Here is a 15,283-nt window from a genome sequence, read left to right on the forward strand (position 1 = left end):
TTCAAAAGCAATATTTGCAGTGCTAGTTACTTTGTTCACACTCAGCAATTTGCATCATACTCAGTGAGCTGACTAGTGAGGTGTTAATTATGCATTTATTCTGTCCTCATTATTCATAAGAGAACTGAAGCTGCAGAGTGACTATATTTTTCTAATCTTTTTCATCTTTGCGCTGCATTTCACAATTGTGCACAGAGTCTAATACGGAGTACTGAAGGCTATCTGCTGCTGTAGAGGGTTGCACACACATGTTCTGGGCTGGTTAAAGTAGTGCGGTTACTCGGCAGCTCCCTGTCTGTAGTCACACAGGACGCAAATAGGCTGAGCTGCTTTTTGCTACTGGGCAGACAGGTTCCTCCACTGCACAGCCGTAAGAAGGGCCTTTCCCCAGTAAATGGTAGCTTATTACAGCCTGCGTTTTTAAATGTGTGCTGTCAGCAGCCTGGTCTGCCAGAGGGTGAGAGCTAGATCATCTTTGAAATCAGAATGTTAATGAGTGAGAGTTTCATTAGTTAACCCCAGCAGGTATAGAGATGCCAAATATAGCCGAAATGAAATGAACACCAAGCTGCAAGATTTTCACTGGGATGTGGATATGATGCATGTCGGTACAGTACTTAAAACGGTCTATACCACAGAGGGCTTTTATTTTTTTTTTTTAATAAACAAAGATATTCTATAGTTTTACATAACCATAGGTTAAGGGCTTGGTATAAGATACCTTTTTGTTTACAGACTGTTCTAACCTTTTATTGAAGAAAAATAACATGACTGCAGCACATCATAAGGGTGTGTGTATCGTGGCTCACTTGGCTGTGCTGTGCCAGTGCAAAATAAGACTGGTAGTAGGAGAGTTCTGTTTTCTTTTATACAAGAAAACAAGACGTGGTTTACAGCCACACTAGCAACTTTATACGCTGGTAATGCTCACATAAAATGAATCCAAACTGTTACATAGATAAACCACATTTTTGGAAAAATTTAAATTTGGACTTGATAAGGGAGCTAGTTGAAAAGTCATAGGATCACCAAAATTCACAAAGACAATGTCGACAATAAATTGTTATCAAGAAAATGGATTCATTGTCTGGGCACCATTGACGTCTGCACCAAATTTCCTGGCAATAGTTGTTAAAGTGGAACGCCACCGATTTTACACATCCGTTTGTTTACAGGTCTTGTGGAGTACTACCATACATGAAAAACTACGTTTAAAGCCTTTTGAGGCTCCGAAAGGAACTGTGTGAAATCTTTATAAACTGCCTCAAGTGATGTCATGCTGATGTAACACGTTACATGACACAATTAATGCTGGCTGACTTCTGTGAACTGTAAATCGCTTGCTCTCATGTCTTTCTTTGAACAATACAATTTATTATTTAACATTGTTGCATATCCTGCTCTAACAAGTCAAAATGTCTGCTGTGAAAAAGCTCTAATTCATCTCTACAGGTAAGGATTTATTTGCACATGTTCCTGAATATGAACATCAAGTTGACCGAACTTTACAAATTGATGTTCGTTTATCTTTGCTTAAATGTGCAACAACATTCATCTGTGAATGCTCAGTGCCCCCTGAGATGAAGTCATAGATTTTGACTTTCTGAAACTGGATGCCAAATGGGCAAGACTTCATTTGCTTTATCAACGAACATGTTCTAAAGCTGGATCAATAACTCATGGACGTACACCGTCTGACAAGTGTTGAAGCTTTTAAACCCAAAACAGCTTTTGCCCTAGCCCTCTTTTAGAGCTGTCAGATCAGAATAGGAACATGAACCTGTTTTTATTGGAAAGACAGTATTTTGAGTGTCTCTCCTTAATTATCAGTGGAGAAGTGTTTTTTTTTTTTTTAGAAAATATTAGCATCTAGTGTTAGTGCTCCGGCTTTCAGTTTTAAGAGAATGTTTCGGTGCTGATCAAAATATGCACCAGGTTTGCTGTGAATGAAAAAAAAAAAAAAAAGAGATCCACGTAAATGAGTGTTTTTGACTGGTGGGGGTCAGACCGCAGCGATGTCCATGTCACATGACGCTATGACACTGAACCTTGCCCATTGAGACGTTCTCTGCTCAAACATAGTCATGGGAAACTTTAGCTAGAGAGAGAACAAAGAGAGCTTGATCCATGGGATGCCACGGTTCCTGAGGCACATCAGTCTTCTCTCTTTTTTCATTCAGTCCTTTGCTGGGAAAAAGAGGGGTGAGCCATGGCTCCTTCCAGTCTTAATCAAACTCATGGTCTCCTTTTTAACTAGTGGGAGCTCAGCCAGCCAGGGATTGATTTAGAGGACTGGGAGGTGGGTAAATAGAATTGTTTGTCATGCTCCCGCTTCTAGTTGAGTGCTAGACTTTACATCAGGGGTGAAAGTTATTGATTTAGGCTAACTGAACTATAAGCTGTTCATCCCACGGCCAAGTTGCATCTCTGTAAATGTGCACTTGAGCTGTTTAACAGACTGCACAAGTTGTTATCAGACAGCCAGCCTGATAATGACTTGTGCAGTCTGTTAAAAAGCTCCAGGAGCTATAAAATTCCTTCTTTTTTTTCACACACTTACAGTTGGAAATGTGTGGAGGTGGTTTTTAGATTTGATGAAAAGAGTTAACAGTTAGGAGTACTCCTGAAATAATTTAACCAAGAAAACATGAATAGACCACAATTTAAGTATGTTCATTGTTTAAGTCAAACATGTAAAACATTCCGGTTTCACCTGCTAAAATTAAACAAAAATTTGACAACTTCATCTTGAGCTCTGGGGAATTGGGGTGGGTTGACTGTTTTCTGAGATATTAAAAATAATTATCTGCTATGTATGTTGTTTTGAAATGTCAAACTATATCCCAATCAACACAGGATTAAATAAATCTGACATCAGTCAAGTCATTTTTGTTTTTACATGAACACTTAACATAAATATTTTTGTTACCATTTTGTAGATGATTTGTCCTGAGTGCCACCAGAATGAATTGAAATATGCTTTAAACACATACAATGTTTAAATAATCCATAGTTTTACCAGTGAAGAAAACAATAACTGGCTTTCAGGTATGTTGCTTTTTCAAATAACACAATCTTCTCTATAATCGTTATTATGTTGTACTGAAGCTTCCTTTCTGTATTGTTAATTATGAATCACTGTTGGCTTTAAAAGAAGGGGCTTTTACGGGATGGACTGTGTGACATTGTCAGAGGAGATAAATGGCAAAGCTCTGAGGCTGCAGCCTCTTTGGGGCCCTGGCTAGTCAGTATTCTAGCTCCCTGTCCAACTGATAGTTAGCAACACACAGGCCCGCCGTCCCAAGCTGGGGAAAGTCCCACCTTATTGTGCCTCCAGCTGGCCTTTTTTCAGTAAAGGCCCCTGAATGTAACTCAAGCTCCATACCCTTGATGTACCATACAATGCTGAAGATAATCATCAGACTATAATGCAGACATGGTCGAGTACACGCACATCTGACTTTAATGATTTGTTTGCCACACAGGGTCCACTTACAGCATCTTGTCCACTATGCCGTCGGACTCAGAAAGCAGCAGCTCTCTCAGCAGCTTAGGTGAGTGTGGCGCTCATTGTGGTGGTCAGGTGTTCAGAAATGTCAAAAAATAAAAACAATATCTTAAAACAAGTGTCTGAAAATATTTGTCAAATTATAGTCATTGGTTGCTGCTTGTTAGACTATAACCGCATGCAGGTGATTACACCGATGTGAGAAGGATTTGAAAAGAACATACATACCCTCACTCTCTCTGACCTGTTTCATTTAGTCATTCTCTGAGGGTGAGAAGATTTGACTGGTCAATACCACCAAAAGGAACACAGAGCTTTGAATTGTACCAGTGTGTATTCACTATTATAAGTACTGAGGTTAATGAGTACGATGAGGTAGATGAATAATGAAGTAGAATATTAAACTGACTTTGGCTGCAAAAATGTGAGCAATGATTTAAAAATGGTACAGTAAGATAAAGGTTAAGGCTTGTAATGAATGTGTAGAGGTTTGGTCCAGTAGCTACAACAAAGAGCTCTTGCTTATGATTGGTTAATATTTAGACCAAGTAAGTTCAGTCTGATACTCTTGAGCCTTGTGAGTACACAAGTCTTTTGTCGGTGTATTTGCACGTTTAAGTAAAAAGTTGAAACCAAGAACAGATCAGCTAAAGTGATCATTTAGAAGAAATTGATGGAGCGGCACTAATATCCCCATCATTTGAGCTTTGTGAATGGCACATGCCACCAGTGACATGCTGACTCGCACAGGTACGCCTGGTCAAGCTTCCTCGCCTCCGCCCACTCACATGGACAGCCACCAGGTGAACGAGAAGATGGAGACGGTTCTGTTTCAGCTCAGACATGTGACCCGAGAGAGGGACGAACTACGTAAACGTCTGGCTCTCTCTTCACCCGGAACAACCTTCGATGACTGCAGGTACTGTTCTGATCTCATGTACCAGATTGCCTGTTTTCCAAAACAAACATTTACAGAAAAGTGCAGTAATCCTGTGTATACCTTCACTCTATGAATAGAGGCATTTTGCCTGGTTCAGCTTTTTAAAAACAACCAAAAACAAAGGAAGTGTGGTCTTATGTGATGCAAAATTGTTTTAAAATATGCTCAGCTCTGTAAAACATGGGGTTGACATACAATTTTAATGATGCCTCTCTTCACTAGTGTTTCCATGAACACAATGTTTGTACGATGTTTAACTCACTCACGCTTTTCTCATCCTCCATGTGGCGTCTTAAAACTCAATTTGAATGCATCTCCCTTCTTTCCCCTGTGAAATAGACCAAACACAAAAGCAGGTCATGACTATGAGCGTCTGAAGCTGCAGTGCATGAAAGCGATGGCAGACCTGCAATCCCTGCAGAACCAGCACAGCACCACCTTGAAGAGATGCGAGGAGGCTGTAAAGAAAGCAGACTTCTACTAGTGAGTGGAAGCCCTACTACATGGCCTTTTTAGTAAATTTTTTAACAGCCGGAGCATTTGTGCTGTATGCCTTCGCAGTCAGCCGGCAGGGTTTTAGCTGGTATTCAGTTACTCCTCTAACATATTCACAGCAGATTGCATAGAACAGATTTTACTTTTGCGAGAGTAATAGGGATTTATACCAGTCCAACAGCTGATGAGTTAAGCCATGAAAAAATCCTCACAGCCTTTCATCAATTTGACTTCATATTTGTGATTGTTGTAGAAAGACTGTTTCTGTTGTCTTCTTAGCAGCATAAATTTTGAGTCGTCTTTTCAGACAAAATGTTATAGAGCAGAGACTGCATTACTTGTCTAAAAGTAATACCCGTCTTGAAGAGTTCATGCCAAAGCATGCTCTATAATCATCATCTGACCGCTGTGTGCATGGCACGGCATCTGTACCATGAGGATAACGCTACAGACACAGCATTTGTTGTCTGGTAAAATAAGCTGAGCTGAGTTGATGTGAAGGGGAGGCTGGTCCATTTGGGTGATTTAATGATGACATACTGTCTCCAACGTCTAGGGAGCCAACATCTGGCCCCAAATGCAAACAGACCGATGAAGGATTATTGCCATTTTTAAGCCTCTCCTTCTGGGCCCTGTTTACACTTTTTTTTTTTTATTACTGCCCTTTCTTTGTCTGTTATTTACCCATTCACACTAAACAATATCCTCTGTGAATGGGAAATGGGACATTCATGCCTGACTAATGAATTATACTAAGATCAATAATGCACAGCACGTATTTGTAGAAATTATTTTCAATATGCTAAAATTACATGAATCAACAGCAATTTATCAATTAATTAGTCTATTCAAATATTCCAAATATTATCTGGTTTCAGCTACTCCAAGGTGAGGATTTGCTACTTGTTAGCATTTTGGTTTGGTTAGTTGTTGGTCATTTACAAACCAGCAACTTGAAAACATCACCTTGGGTTCTTGGAAACTTGTGATGGGCATTTTTGATATACAAGCACCTTGGCATATAGGCGTCAAGTACAACAAAACAGTGTTTTCACACAGGCACTAATACATAAAGTCTGTATTGATACATAGAGTTCAAACACAGAACAACACCCCCCAAGGGCAAAAAAAAACCTCACCTGCTGTGGTATCTCCTCAGTACGCTGCACAGCCGTCTGGGTAGCGAGCATGGCCAGCTGAAAGAGGAGCTGGAGGTGGTGAGACAAGACAACATTCAGCTGGTCAGGGAGCACAACCACCTGAAACAGGCCTGCGAGGAGCTGAGGAGGCTGCATGACGACGACCAGAGAGAGGTGGCTGAAATGAGGATGCTGCACCAGCAGGTACTCATAGAACTGGCAGTCTACATACATGCTTATACATCTACAGATTAGAATACATATACATTCACAAATATAAACGTTCATGCTGTCTGCACACACTGCCGTACTCGCACACTAATCTTCATCTCTGACTGCCCTTCAGACTCATTTTAGACATAAATCAATATCTCTCCGTGACCATTACCTCCAAGACGACATCATTCAAAGAAATGGGGTCCAATAAACTCGTCCTCCATGTCTCCATCGTTGAAAACATTCTTTCAAATTACATAGAGGACTTAACCTCATCTTTTACTGTTCCATTGTCAGACATGTAGTCTGACTACAGTTAGGTCATTAAATGTTTGTACCTTACATTAACATGGGGAATATCTTTCTTGACTTTTTAATAGCAAGCATACATGCCTGATTGTCCTCAATGCTATTGTCGTCATTAGGTAAAATAATGTTCGGCGTCCGTGAGATTAGCTTAGTGATGTCGGTCCAAAGTTTACTTTTGGCGTTGTTCCATTAATGGTACCGGCTCGGCTCAACCAGACCACGGTGCCCAGTCTTCCTTTTTCCATTGAAGATTAGTACCGCCTCATGCGTGAGGCGAGCCGGCATAGCAGGAAACTGCCGTGACCTAACGCAACACATACACAGAATGTTGAAGGTGTGTTGTTTTTTGATTCTCTGAACGTTGCCACAGCCAGAAGGCAAATTGGTTTCTAATCAACCTCGAGGCAGCAAAAGAAAAATGCTGGATAAACAATTTCCCAGTTAACACGGCGGGTTTGTTCAGGACCCCCCCACCCCTGTCCGTCCCTAGCAATGATGATGCAGTGATTAGTGACAATTCCCTCCGACCAATCAGTAGTCTGCAGGTTTACACGTCACCTTTTGGTATTGCCTCAGCTCACTTGGAACCTCAACTGAGGCGAGTAGTGTGCGTGCGTGTGGGGGGCTGTGTGTGTGTGTGTGTGGGGGGGGGGGGTTTACAAACATTGTAAAACTTAACATGGAAACTTTACTGTAATTTATATCCCGAGCACCAAGAAGTTGCACAGAGTTGCAGGCAGTCTAACTTTTTTATGTGATCAAATGTTTTCTGATTTTCTTAAATGGAGCAATGAAAACACACACATCCAATAGACCTGTAGTACAGATAATCTACTACATTTGAGAACATTTTGCAATCTAACCTTTCTGAAATCAAAAGCACTAGTGAAGCCCTGCCATCTTTGGTTGAGATTATGTACAGTATGCATTATGTAACTTTCTGTACACTTTTAACAAAACATTTGAAGCTAACCTGAATGCATGTAAATTTAATTAAATAAGAATGACCAAATCTCATCTTTATGCAATTACACTAAAAGACTGAAAATGCACCATAACCGGATAAAATGAGCATCCCACTGTACCTTAACTCAGTAAGCATATGAATGATACCATTTCCAGGTAATGAGAGAGGGGTCATCTGATGTCCTCAACAAGCTTTATGACACCACTGTGGACAAGTTGGAGGCCACAAAGAGTGACTACGAAGCTCTGAGGAAGCGCTACAACGAAAAGACAGCCAGTCACAACGCAGACCTGAGTCGTCTGGACCAGGCTGAGGAGGAGAACCACCGACTGCAGAAACAGCTAGACATGCTGCTGAAGCAGAGAGATGCTGCCATCCACTATCAGCAGCAGTTCTCCTCATCAATAAGAAGGTAAAGCCCGAAATATCCCTTACCAATCAGATCAGCAGCATTAGAAGCTGCACATGCACAGACTCAGCCGCTGTAAAAAGTCTACTGATAAAACGGCAGTTGCAGCAAACTTCGCTTTAAACTCAGTACTGCCGAGTGTAATTCCAAGGTTAAAGTGCTTAAAGGTGCCCTGCCACACAAAACCGTACTTGAATTTTTTTGAAATATGTTAGGTCCATATGTGTTTGTGTTGTGTTATGTGGTGAAAGTAAAAAAAGAACTGGTACCACCTCTGTCAGCTCTAGCCACTAAAAATAAGTAAGTGGAGAAATCAGGCCAGTTACAAAAGCTGGTCAGTCTGACGTCATGTTGCCTGAGCTCATTACTATTTACGAGTTCGCACAGTTGCGCTGGGTAAAGGATGCTGATAGCCAGGCTCTCATGGGCTAGCTGTTAGCCAATAAGAGTCAAGCAGCTTAGGTCACTGGATATTAATGAGAACTGGCACAAATGGAGCTGAGTCTTCCAGCAAGATTTTTATACCATGCTTGAAAAAGGTAATCAAGGAATTTTTTTTCCACAAATTTGACAGTCCATGGTAGAACTTCAGACATTACCACAAAGTTATGAAATAATATTGGCAGGGCACGTTTTTGAAACATTCTCAGTCCAAGGCAGATGAAGCTTTGCTGGTGCCTTCCCATTTTAGTGTTTTAGTGTTAGATGCAGAGATTGCAAGCTGGGTCACTTGCTGTTTTTTATTTTATTTTTTTAGCTCAACTCAACAAAAAAAGGCATCTACAAATAGTGACAAGTTACAAAAAGCAGTAACACCCATTACACTTCCTATTTGGTACAGGTTTGACAACACACAGCAAGAACTGTCCAAGGCCGCATCCCAGAACAAGGAGCTTCAGCGAGAGATGGAGCGGCTGCAGTCGGAGGCGACACGGCTGAAGACGCAGCAGCTCAAGGCGGCAAAAGATGGCGAGAAATACAAGGAGGAGCGTGACTCTGTGATCAACGAGTACCGTCTGATCATGAGCGAGCGTGACCAGGTGATCAAAGAAGTGGACAGGCTTCAGACAGGGCTGGAGATGGCAGAGGCGAAGCTGAAAAACACTTCCTCAGAGAGACGGGTGGCCAGCGAGGAGCTGGAGGCCCTCCGACAGGTAACGGCTGAATCAAGGGGTTGTTTCTTAGTCCCATACTAAGAATTCAGTTAGGTTAAACATTTTCCATTAAGAAATGGGAGAACAGTCCTGTTTAGATAATGGACTTCTTAATTCATATCTGTAAAACATTATTCCATTATTATTTATCAGTCTCGTAAATTTGAAGCAATCATCATGAAATTGATAAGGGTACATGTGTTGCATAATATCTGTGTGACAAATGTATCAACTGTAGTTAAGCTGGTGACAACTGCCGTCATTATTTATTTGGGCAACACCCAGAGCTTTGTATTTAGGCTGGCAAAAAACAAATCACGTCATCACTGGTATTGAAAGGCTACAGTTCAACATGAGTGAACTAGCCAATAAAAAAAAACTAAAAATTGATAACACAAATTGCCGTTCTCTTCTTTTAAAATGGGAAACGGGTCTTTTGTAATCCTCAATTTTTAACCTAAAAGGACGTTTTTATTAGTAGCACCTTCAGTTCAGTAAGATAAGATTGTATTGATCTCCAAGAGGGAAATTCCAGTGTCATAGCTACTGGACACGAAACAGGACAAAGAAGATGAGTATTTACTCCCTTTTAATCCATCATCCACTTATTTTTTGTGCAATATAAAGGAGTTGGCCTCAGCACTGGTGGACAGGGACCGGGCCATCTGTGAAAAAAACGAGCTGCTGGAAAAATACTGCCACGAGGTCAAGGACAAGGCCGAGGCCCAGAAAGAGCTGAGCCAGGCCTGCAAGGACATCGAGGCGGTGCGCGAGGAAAGAGACGTGGCCCGCAAGGAGAGGACAGAGGCCATCATCCAGAGGGACCAGCTGCTGCGAGAGTATTACCAGGCCAGACAGGTAGCCAGACAGACGGGAGCTTTATCATTACAAATGGAGTGATGGATTTATACCCCTGACAATAATCCCTTCATCCCATCTCATAGAGTAGTAGTAAAGGTTTTTTTCAACAGCTGGCGGATTTCCACACATTGATTTTGTTGACAAAGTGTGTATCACCCATCCCATTTTTCAGTTCAGTGTGATTGTCAGATTAATTGCAATGAAAGTCCTGAGATTCCCGCATTAGGAAATAACCGCAATTACAATGAAAAGGCTCTCTGGCTTTGAAGTGCACAAAAAAAAAACGGCAATGCATCAGAAATGGATAATTATAACATACAACGGTACAGTAAAGTCTAATGGAATTAATTTAGCTATGGACTAAATTAATGCTCTCACTACACTTGGCTGTCTCCCTGCTGTACAATTAGCGAGAGACTTGGAGAGCATTTACTATAGACACAGCAGCAGAATCTAAGTGAGACGTACACTTTTGATATTAAATCTGACCCTATTCAACCTAACTGATCCAATCGATGACACCTCAAACTCCCCTCATCATAGACTAAACTTGCTTTTTAGCTTGCAGCAATTTTTTTTAGGTGTTAGTGGTTAAACATGATGTAAATTTCATCTTGAAGTCAGTTAAGTTGATACATCAATGGGTTTGAAGGCTTCACACGCACCAAAAAAGTGCACAGTTTACTACACAGCTACACAGCTTAATATCACAACACAAGATTATACTCTAGAAGGTTACTGTGGAGAATGATTGAAGGCTTAATCTGGAATTGCATCATTCATCCTATAAAGTGACCCATCAGGAATGTATTTGCATGTATATGATTGGCCACTAGAATGAGTTGATTTCTTTTCTACACTGCTAATGTCGGAATGAACACAGACTCGAGTCTCTCATAATAAATATTTCTTGCAAGGAAAATGTATGCACATGCACAAACTGTAAGATGATCAAGTCATTTTTTTAAATCCGTCTACCATAACATCAACCTCAATATTGGATTAAAAGCACCTTGCTGCTCAAACCCTTTTGGTTAGACCTACGTTCACACTTGTCATTTAACATTTCCTTCAACTCCTCCAGAAACAAGACTCTGCCGATCTGGACATGGAACGAGCCAACAAGGAGATTGAGATGCTTAGGAAGCAGTACGAGGCCATCTCTCAGGAACTAAAAGAGGCCGTGCAAGAGGCCGAGGTAGCCAAGTGCCGACGAGACTGGGCCTTCCAGGAGAGGGATAAGATAGTGGCAGAGAGGGAGAGCGTACGGTAAGTCAGTGTTCAGAAGGTGTCTGTTGGATTTGTGTTGCATGTAAAAGGCTTGCATGAAAAAAGATGTGTTTACATTTTGTCCGTCGCTGATTTTTGTGTGAAAATGTTTGCATCTGTCAGCACGCTATGTGACAACCTGAGGCGAGAGAGGGACAGAGCTGTGAGTGATCTGGCAGACGCTCTAAGGAATCTGGATGATACAAGGAAGCAGAAGAACGACGCTGCGCGGGAACTCAAAGAACTAAAGTGAGTCATTCCTCCACACTTTTTTGTTATAACTTTTTTTGACAGGCTCATTTTCTGCACATTTTTTAGTTTAGTTTTTGTTTTGGAGATGTAGAATGATTTCATACCAGATCTTTTGTGCCACCCAGTGGAGGAAGTCTGTTACTGACTGAGCAAAATTACTTTTAAATGTGACTGTACTAATTTAAGAGCTACACTTTGTATATGTCCTGCAGAGAAAAGATGGAAGACCAGTTGGAAAAGGAAGCACGGTTTCGTCACCTGATGGCTCACAGTTCACATGATTCAGCCATCGACACAGACTCAATGGAGTGGGAGACGGAGGTTGTAGAATTTGAGAAGGACGGAGTAAGAACAACTAGGACTCATGTTATTTTCTTAATGTATATTAATTACATTAGCTATAACTGACCCACATTTTAACATACTATCAAATTGTAAATTAATTGTGCTTTGTCTTATTAGGACATGGACTTGAAAGCCCTTGGGTTTGATATTGCTGAAGGGGTAAATGATCCGTATTTACCAGGAGATTGTGGCATATTTGTCAGTAAGGTGGATAAAGGAAGTATTGCTGAAGGAAGATTAAGGTAAATGTCTCACTGCTTTCTCAGTAATTAAAGCAAATGTATGCCTTGTGTGTCAATTGAAATGTTTCTATATTTGTTTGGTTCTGGAAAAAATGCAGTGTTACATAATTAATAAAAGTATTGTAAAAATAAAAAAAGTTGCAGTTTTTAAATCAAGAAATATCGGATCAAAGAAAAGAAAAACAGCCCAAGAATCAGAAAAGTTTGATACTTGGCACTTTCCGACACATTACATTGTTACATTACATTACACATTTTGCTCATAACTCAAGAAGCATTGAGATGCAATATCCAGTCCTACATATTATTTGAATCCTTATTGTCTTTTGGAGAATTTGATTCAGTGAACGTTCACTCTGGTTCTCTCTGTGCAGGGTAAACGATTGGTTGTTGAAAATTAATGATGTGGACCTGACCAATAAAGATAGGAAGCAGGTGATCAAAGCGGTGCTGAGTGGCGAGGGAGTGATGAATATGGTGGTGCGCAGAAGGAAGTCACTGGGAGGACGGATCATCACTCCAGTTCAGCTAAACCTGGCCGGACATAAAGGTCAGCTTAACGCTCCAATTAATAAATAAACCAAACTATTAAAATGCTGCTGTAAACAGGCAACTAGTACTCCGTAGTTGTTCATCTTATTAAGTACTACAAACGGACTAATGAACAGATGATGGATATAGATAGATTACTTTTTTTTTTTTTTTTTTTTTGAAAGATGGACCGTTAACATGAAATATGTAATATGGTTTGATTGTTTTCCTGCCTTACCTCTCAGACAGTGGCATAGGTTTGGAGAGTGGAGTGTTTGTTGCCATGTTGGCTCCGGGAAGTCCAGCTGCGAGAGACAGCTCTCTTACTATTGGAGATAGACTTTTAGCTGTGAGTATGCTGTCCAAAAACTTAAGTTAAATGACAACAGACATTGCCTATTTGATGCAATGAGAAGGAAGGAATGCACTATATACCAATACCTTGAAGTGCACAAAATGCACTTATCTTTAAATTGTACCGTCTTGACCAAGATGGGTTTTTTTGGGGGGGGTTTTCTCCACAACTCCATCTCTACAACAACGGCACACTACACATTTACTATACATGTTGTCATCTTCAAGAATAATTAGTGAAAGAAACAGAATGTTCACAGACACACTGGTGAACTTTGTAATTGCCAAACATGTATACACATGACATGTCTAGTATGTTGTCGTTCATACCACGTCGTGACTGCTGGAATCTTTTTGATCTTGTCCACAACAGATCAATGGCATTGCACTCGAAAACACGTCGCTCTCTGAATGTGAGTCTCTACTGAGGAACTGCCGTGATTCTCTCTGCATCTCGCTCATGAAGGTGAAGTCCTCAGACCTACACACCCACACTTGTATGCTTTAATATCTTGTTGCTTCAAAAATAAGTATACTGGAAAGTTTTTGTTCATTTCCCTTCATCAACAGTTCCTCCCACAGAGCTGTTCGGGCCAGAGTTTATTTGAAGGTTTGAGAGACTCAGAAAAGATCTCTCGGCTCCAGTCCTGCGAGATCCACGCCAGGAACTGCAGGAACTCCAAGCACAACTGCTCCACACAGACAGACATTTGCAGCTGTGACTTGGGCGGCAGAGGGGACAAATTGTGTCAGGATACCGGTGACTCTATGGACTTCAGCAGCAGTTCTCACTGCCACCTCAAGCCCTTTTCCAGCAGCTCTCTTCACTCCCCCTCCCTTTCCACCTCCCACAGTCCCTCAGAGCCCCACCCCGACTTCTGCTACAGGAGGCAAGAGCTCCACCATTGCCCTTTCACCCCCGTCCTCTCTGACTGCAGCTCTCCTCAGGCAGCTGTGGACCGAGGGCAGAGCTCATCGGCGAAGCCTGGTGGAGGCACATGGCCTAAAGTCATAGCTGTTTCTGAGTGTGCCCAGCTCTCCATCTACAAAAAAGCTAAACAGAGGAAGTCCATCTTTGATGTGAATGCTTTCAGGAGACCTGAGGTGTCCCCGAAACTGGACTACATGTCTCTCTCTCAGATGCCCAAGCACTCTCCACAGAGCTCAATATCTGAATCCGCTCAGACCCCTCCCACCCCGCCAGCAAGGAGCGACTCATTCAGGTTCAAACATCGCCAGCAGAACAGCTCGGCATCAGACTCCACCATCACCACCGGCACTCCTCCAGCATCCCCAGCCCAAGCTAAAAGACCGCAGGACGAGGGGAAGGCAGGGAACCAGCACTATTACACTGATGCTCTACAAGGGGAAACCAAGAGCGTCTTCAAGAAACCTTCTGACACGGAGGGGTTTCGACACAGAGCAGAGGAGCGGCAGAAGAGGAGGTACAGGCCGAAATCGGCACCGGCCCTGCGGCGAAATGTTACTCCATTACACATTCCTGTTCCCATGCAGGTACAGTAACTGAGATACAGCCTTATCCGATCTGGCATTCGTGTTGATGTGTGTTTCTACATGTTGTAGACATTAATTATGAATTGATTATACATGAAAATAAATATATAAAAAAACTCCTCCTTAATTGCGTCTTGCAGGTGCAGAGTTTCTCTAATGACGAGCACTCCCCGGAGCCGATGGACTTGTTACGCTTCTCTCCCATGCGAACCAATCGGTACAGCATGCCCTTTGCACCCCCCAGCTACAGCAGCATCACATCCCGTAAGTCATCTGAACAACTTCACCTGTTCTGTTTTGCATCCAAGAAACGTATGATTGAATTTGTCCTTTAGTGTAAGCTTCAATTGAAATGAATGGGAGTCGTAGGACGGAACTGTAATTCTACCATACCTTGTTTAATTCTTATCACAGTGTCTGTGTTGAGTCTGATCTGATGTTTGGTCTTGTTATGTGTGTTCCTCCAGACTCAGCACAGCGAGGTCTAGCCCCATGTCCTTCTGTGACTGCAGTGATGAGGAACCCGGTGTACACTGCCTGGAGCCATGAGATCCAGGCCAACAACTGTCCTCCAGCTCCTAATTCAGGCATCCTCCCACATTCTCACACAAGGTGTAAACATCTGCACATTGTTTAATTTTCAAGTTTCCTTCCATTTTTCTTTGTTCATACTAATAGTTATTTTTCACAGCAGACACTTTTACTCGTTACAGAAGGAAAAGCCCAGGTGGTACTAATAACATTGTAACATGCCATAATGTCTTTGGTGTTCTCTAT

General features: G+C 41.7%; 1 protein-coding gene across 3 annotated transcripts in view; it reads left to right on the plus strand.

The window, feature by feature from the left end:
* The window catches only part of LOC117937095 (disks large homolog 5-like), a 30,997-nt gene that overhangs the window by 2,439 nt on the left and 13,275 nt on the right, over window positions 1–15,283 (plus strand). For 2 of the 3 annotated variants that reach the window (XM_034860764.1, XM_034860767.1), the window contains exons 2-18: window positions 3,486–3,554; window positions 4,259–4,427; window positions 4,788–4,931; window positions 6,103–6,286; window positions 7,730–7,986; window positions 8,825–9,137; window positions 9,765–9,995; window positions 11,083–11,267; window positions 11,391–11,516; window positions 11,732–11,864; window positions 11,982–12,106; window positions 12,481–12,656; window positions 12,883–12,986; window positions 13,365–13,457; window positions 13,562–14,506; window positions 14,647–14,770; window positions 14,974–15,118. In XM_034860764.1, the coding sequence (XP_034716655.1) occupies window positions 3,486–3,554; window positions 4,259–4,427; window positions 4,788–4,931; window positions 6,103–6,286; window positions 7,730–7,986; window positions 8,825–9,137; window positions 9,765–9,995; window positions 11,083–11,267; window positions 11,391–11,516; window positions 11,732–11,864; window positions 11,982–12,106; window positions 12,481–12,656; window positions 12,883–12,986; window positions 13,365–13,457; window positions 13,562–14,506; window positions 14,647–14,770; window positions 14,974–15,118 (3,523 nt within the window). The remainder of the gene's footprint in view (window positions 1–3,485; window positions 3,555–4,258; window positions 4,428–4,787; window positions 4,932–6,102; window positions 6,287–7,729; window positions 7,987–8,824; window positions 9,138–9,764; window positions 9,996–11,082; window positions 11,268–11,390; window positions 11,517–11,731; window positions 11,865–11,981; window positions 12,107–12,480; window positions 12,657–12,882; window positions 12,987–13,364; window positions 13,458–13,561; window positions 14,507–14,646; window positions 14,771–14,973; window positions 15,119–15,283) is intronic. The other variant, XM_034860766.1, reaches the window with a different exon arrangement.

The sequence above is a fragment of the Etheostoma cragini genome, chromosome 21 (genome assembly GCF_013103735.1).
Source record: "Etheostoma cragini isolate CJK2018 chromosome 21, CSU_Ecrag_1.0, whole genome shotgun sequence".
NCBI classification, from domain to species: Eukaryota; Metazoa; Chordata; class Actinopteri; order Perciformes; family Percidae; genus Etheostoma; species Etheostoma cragini.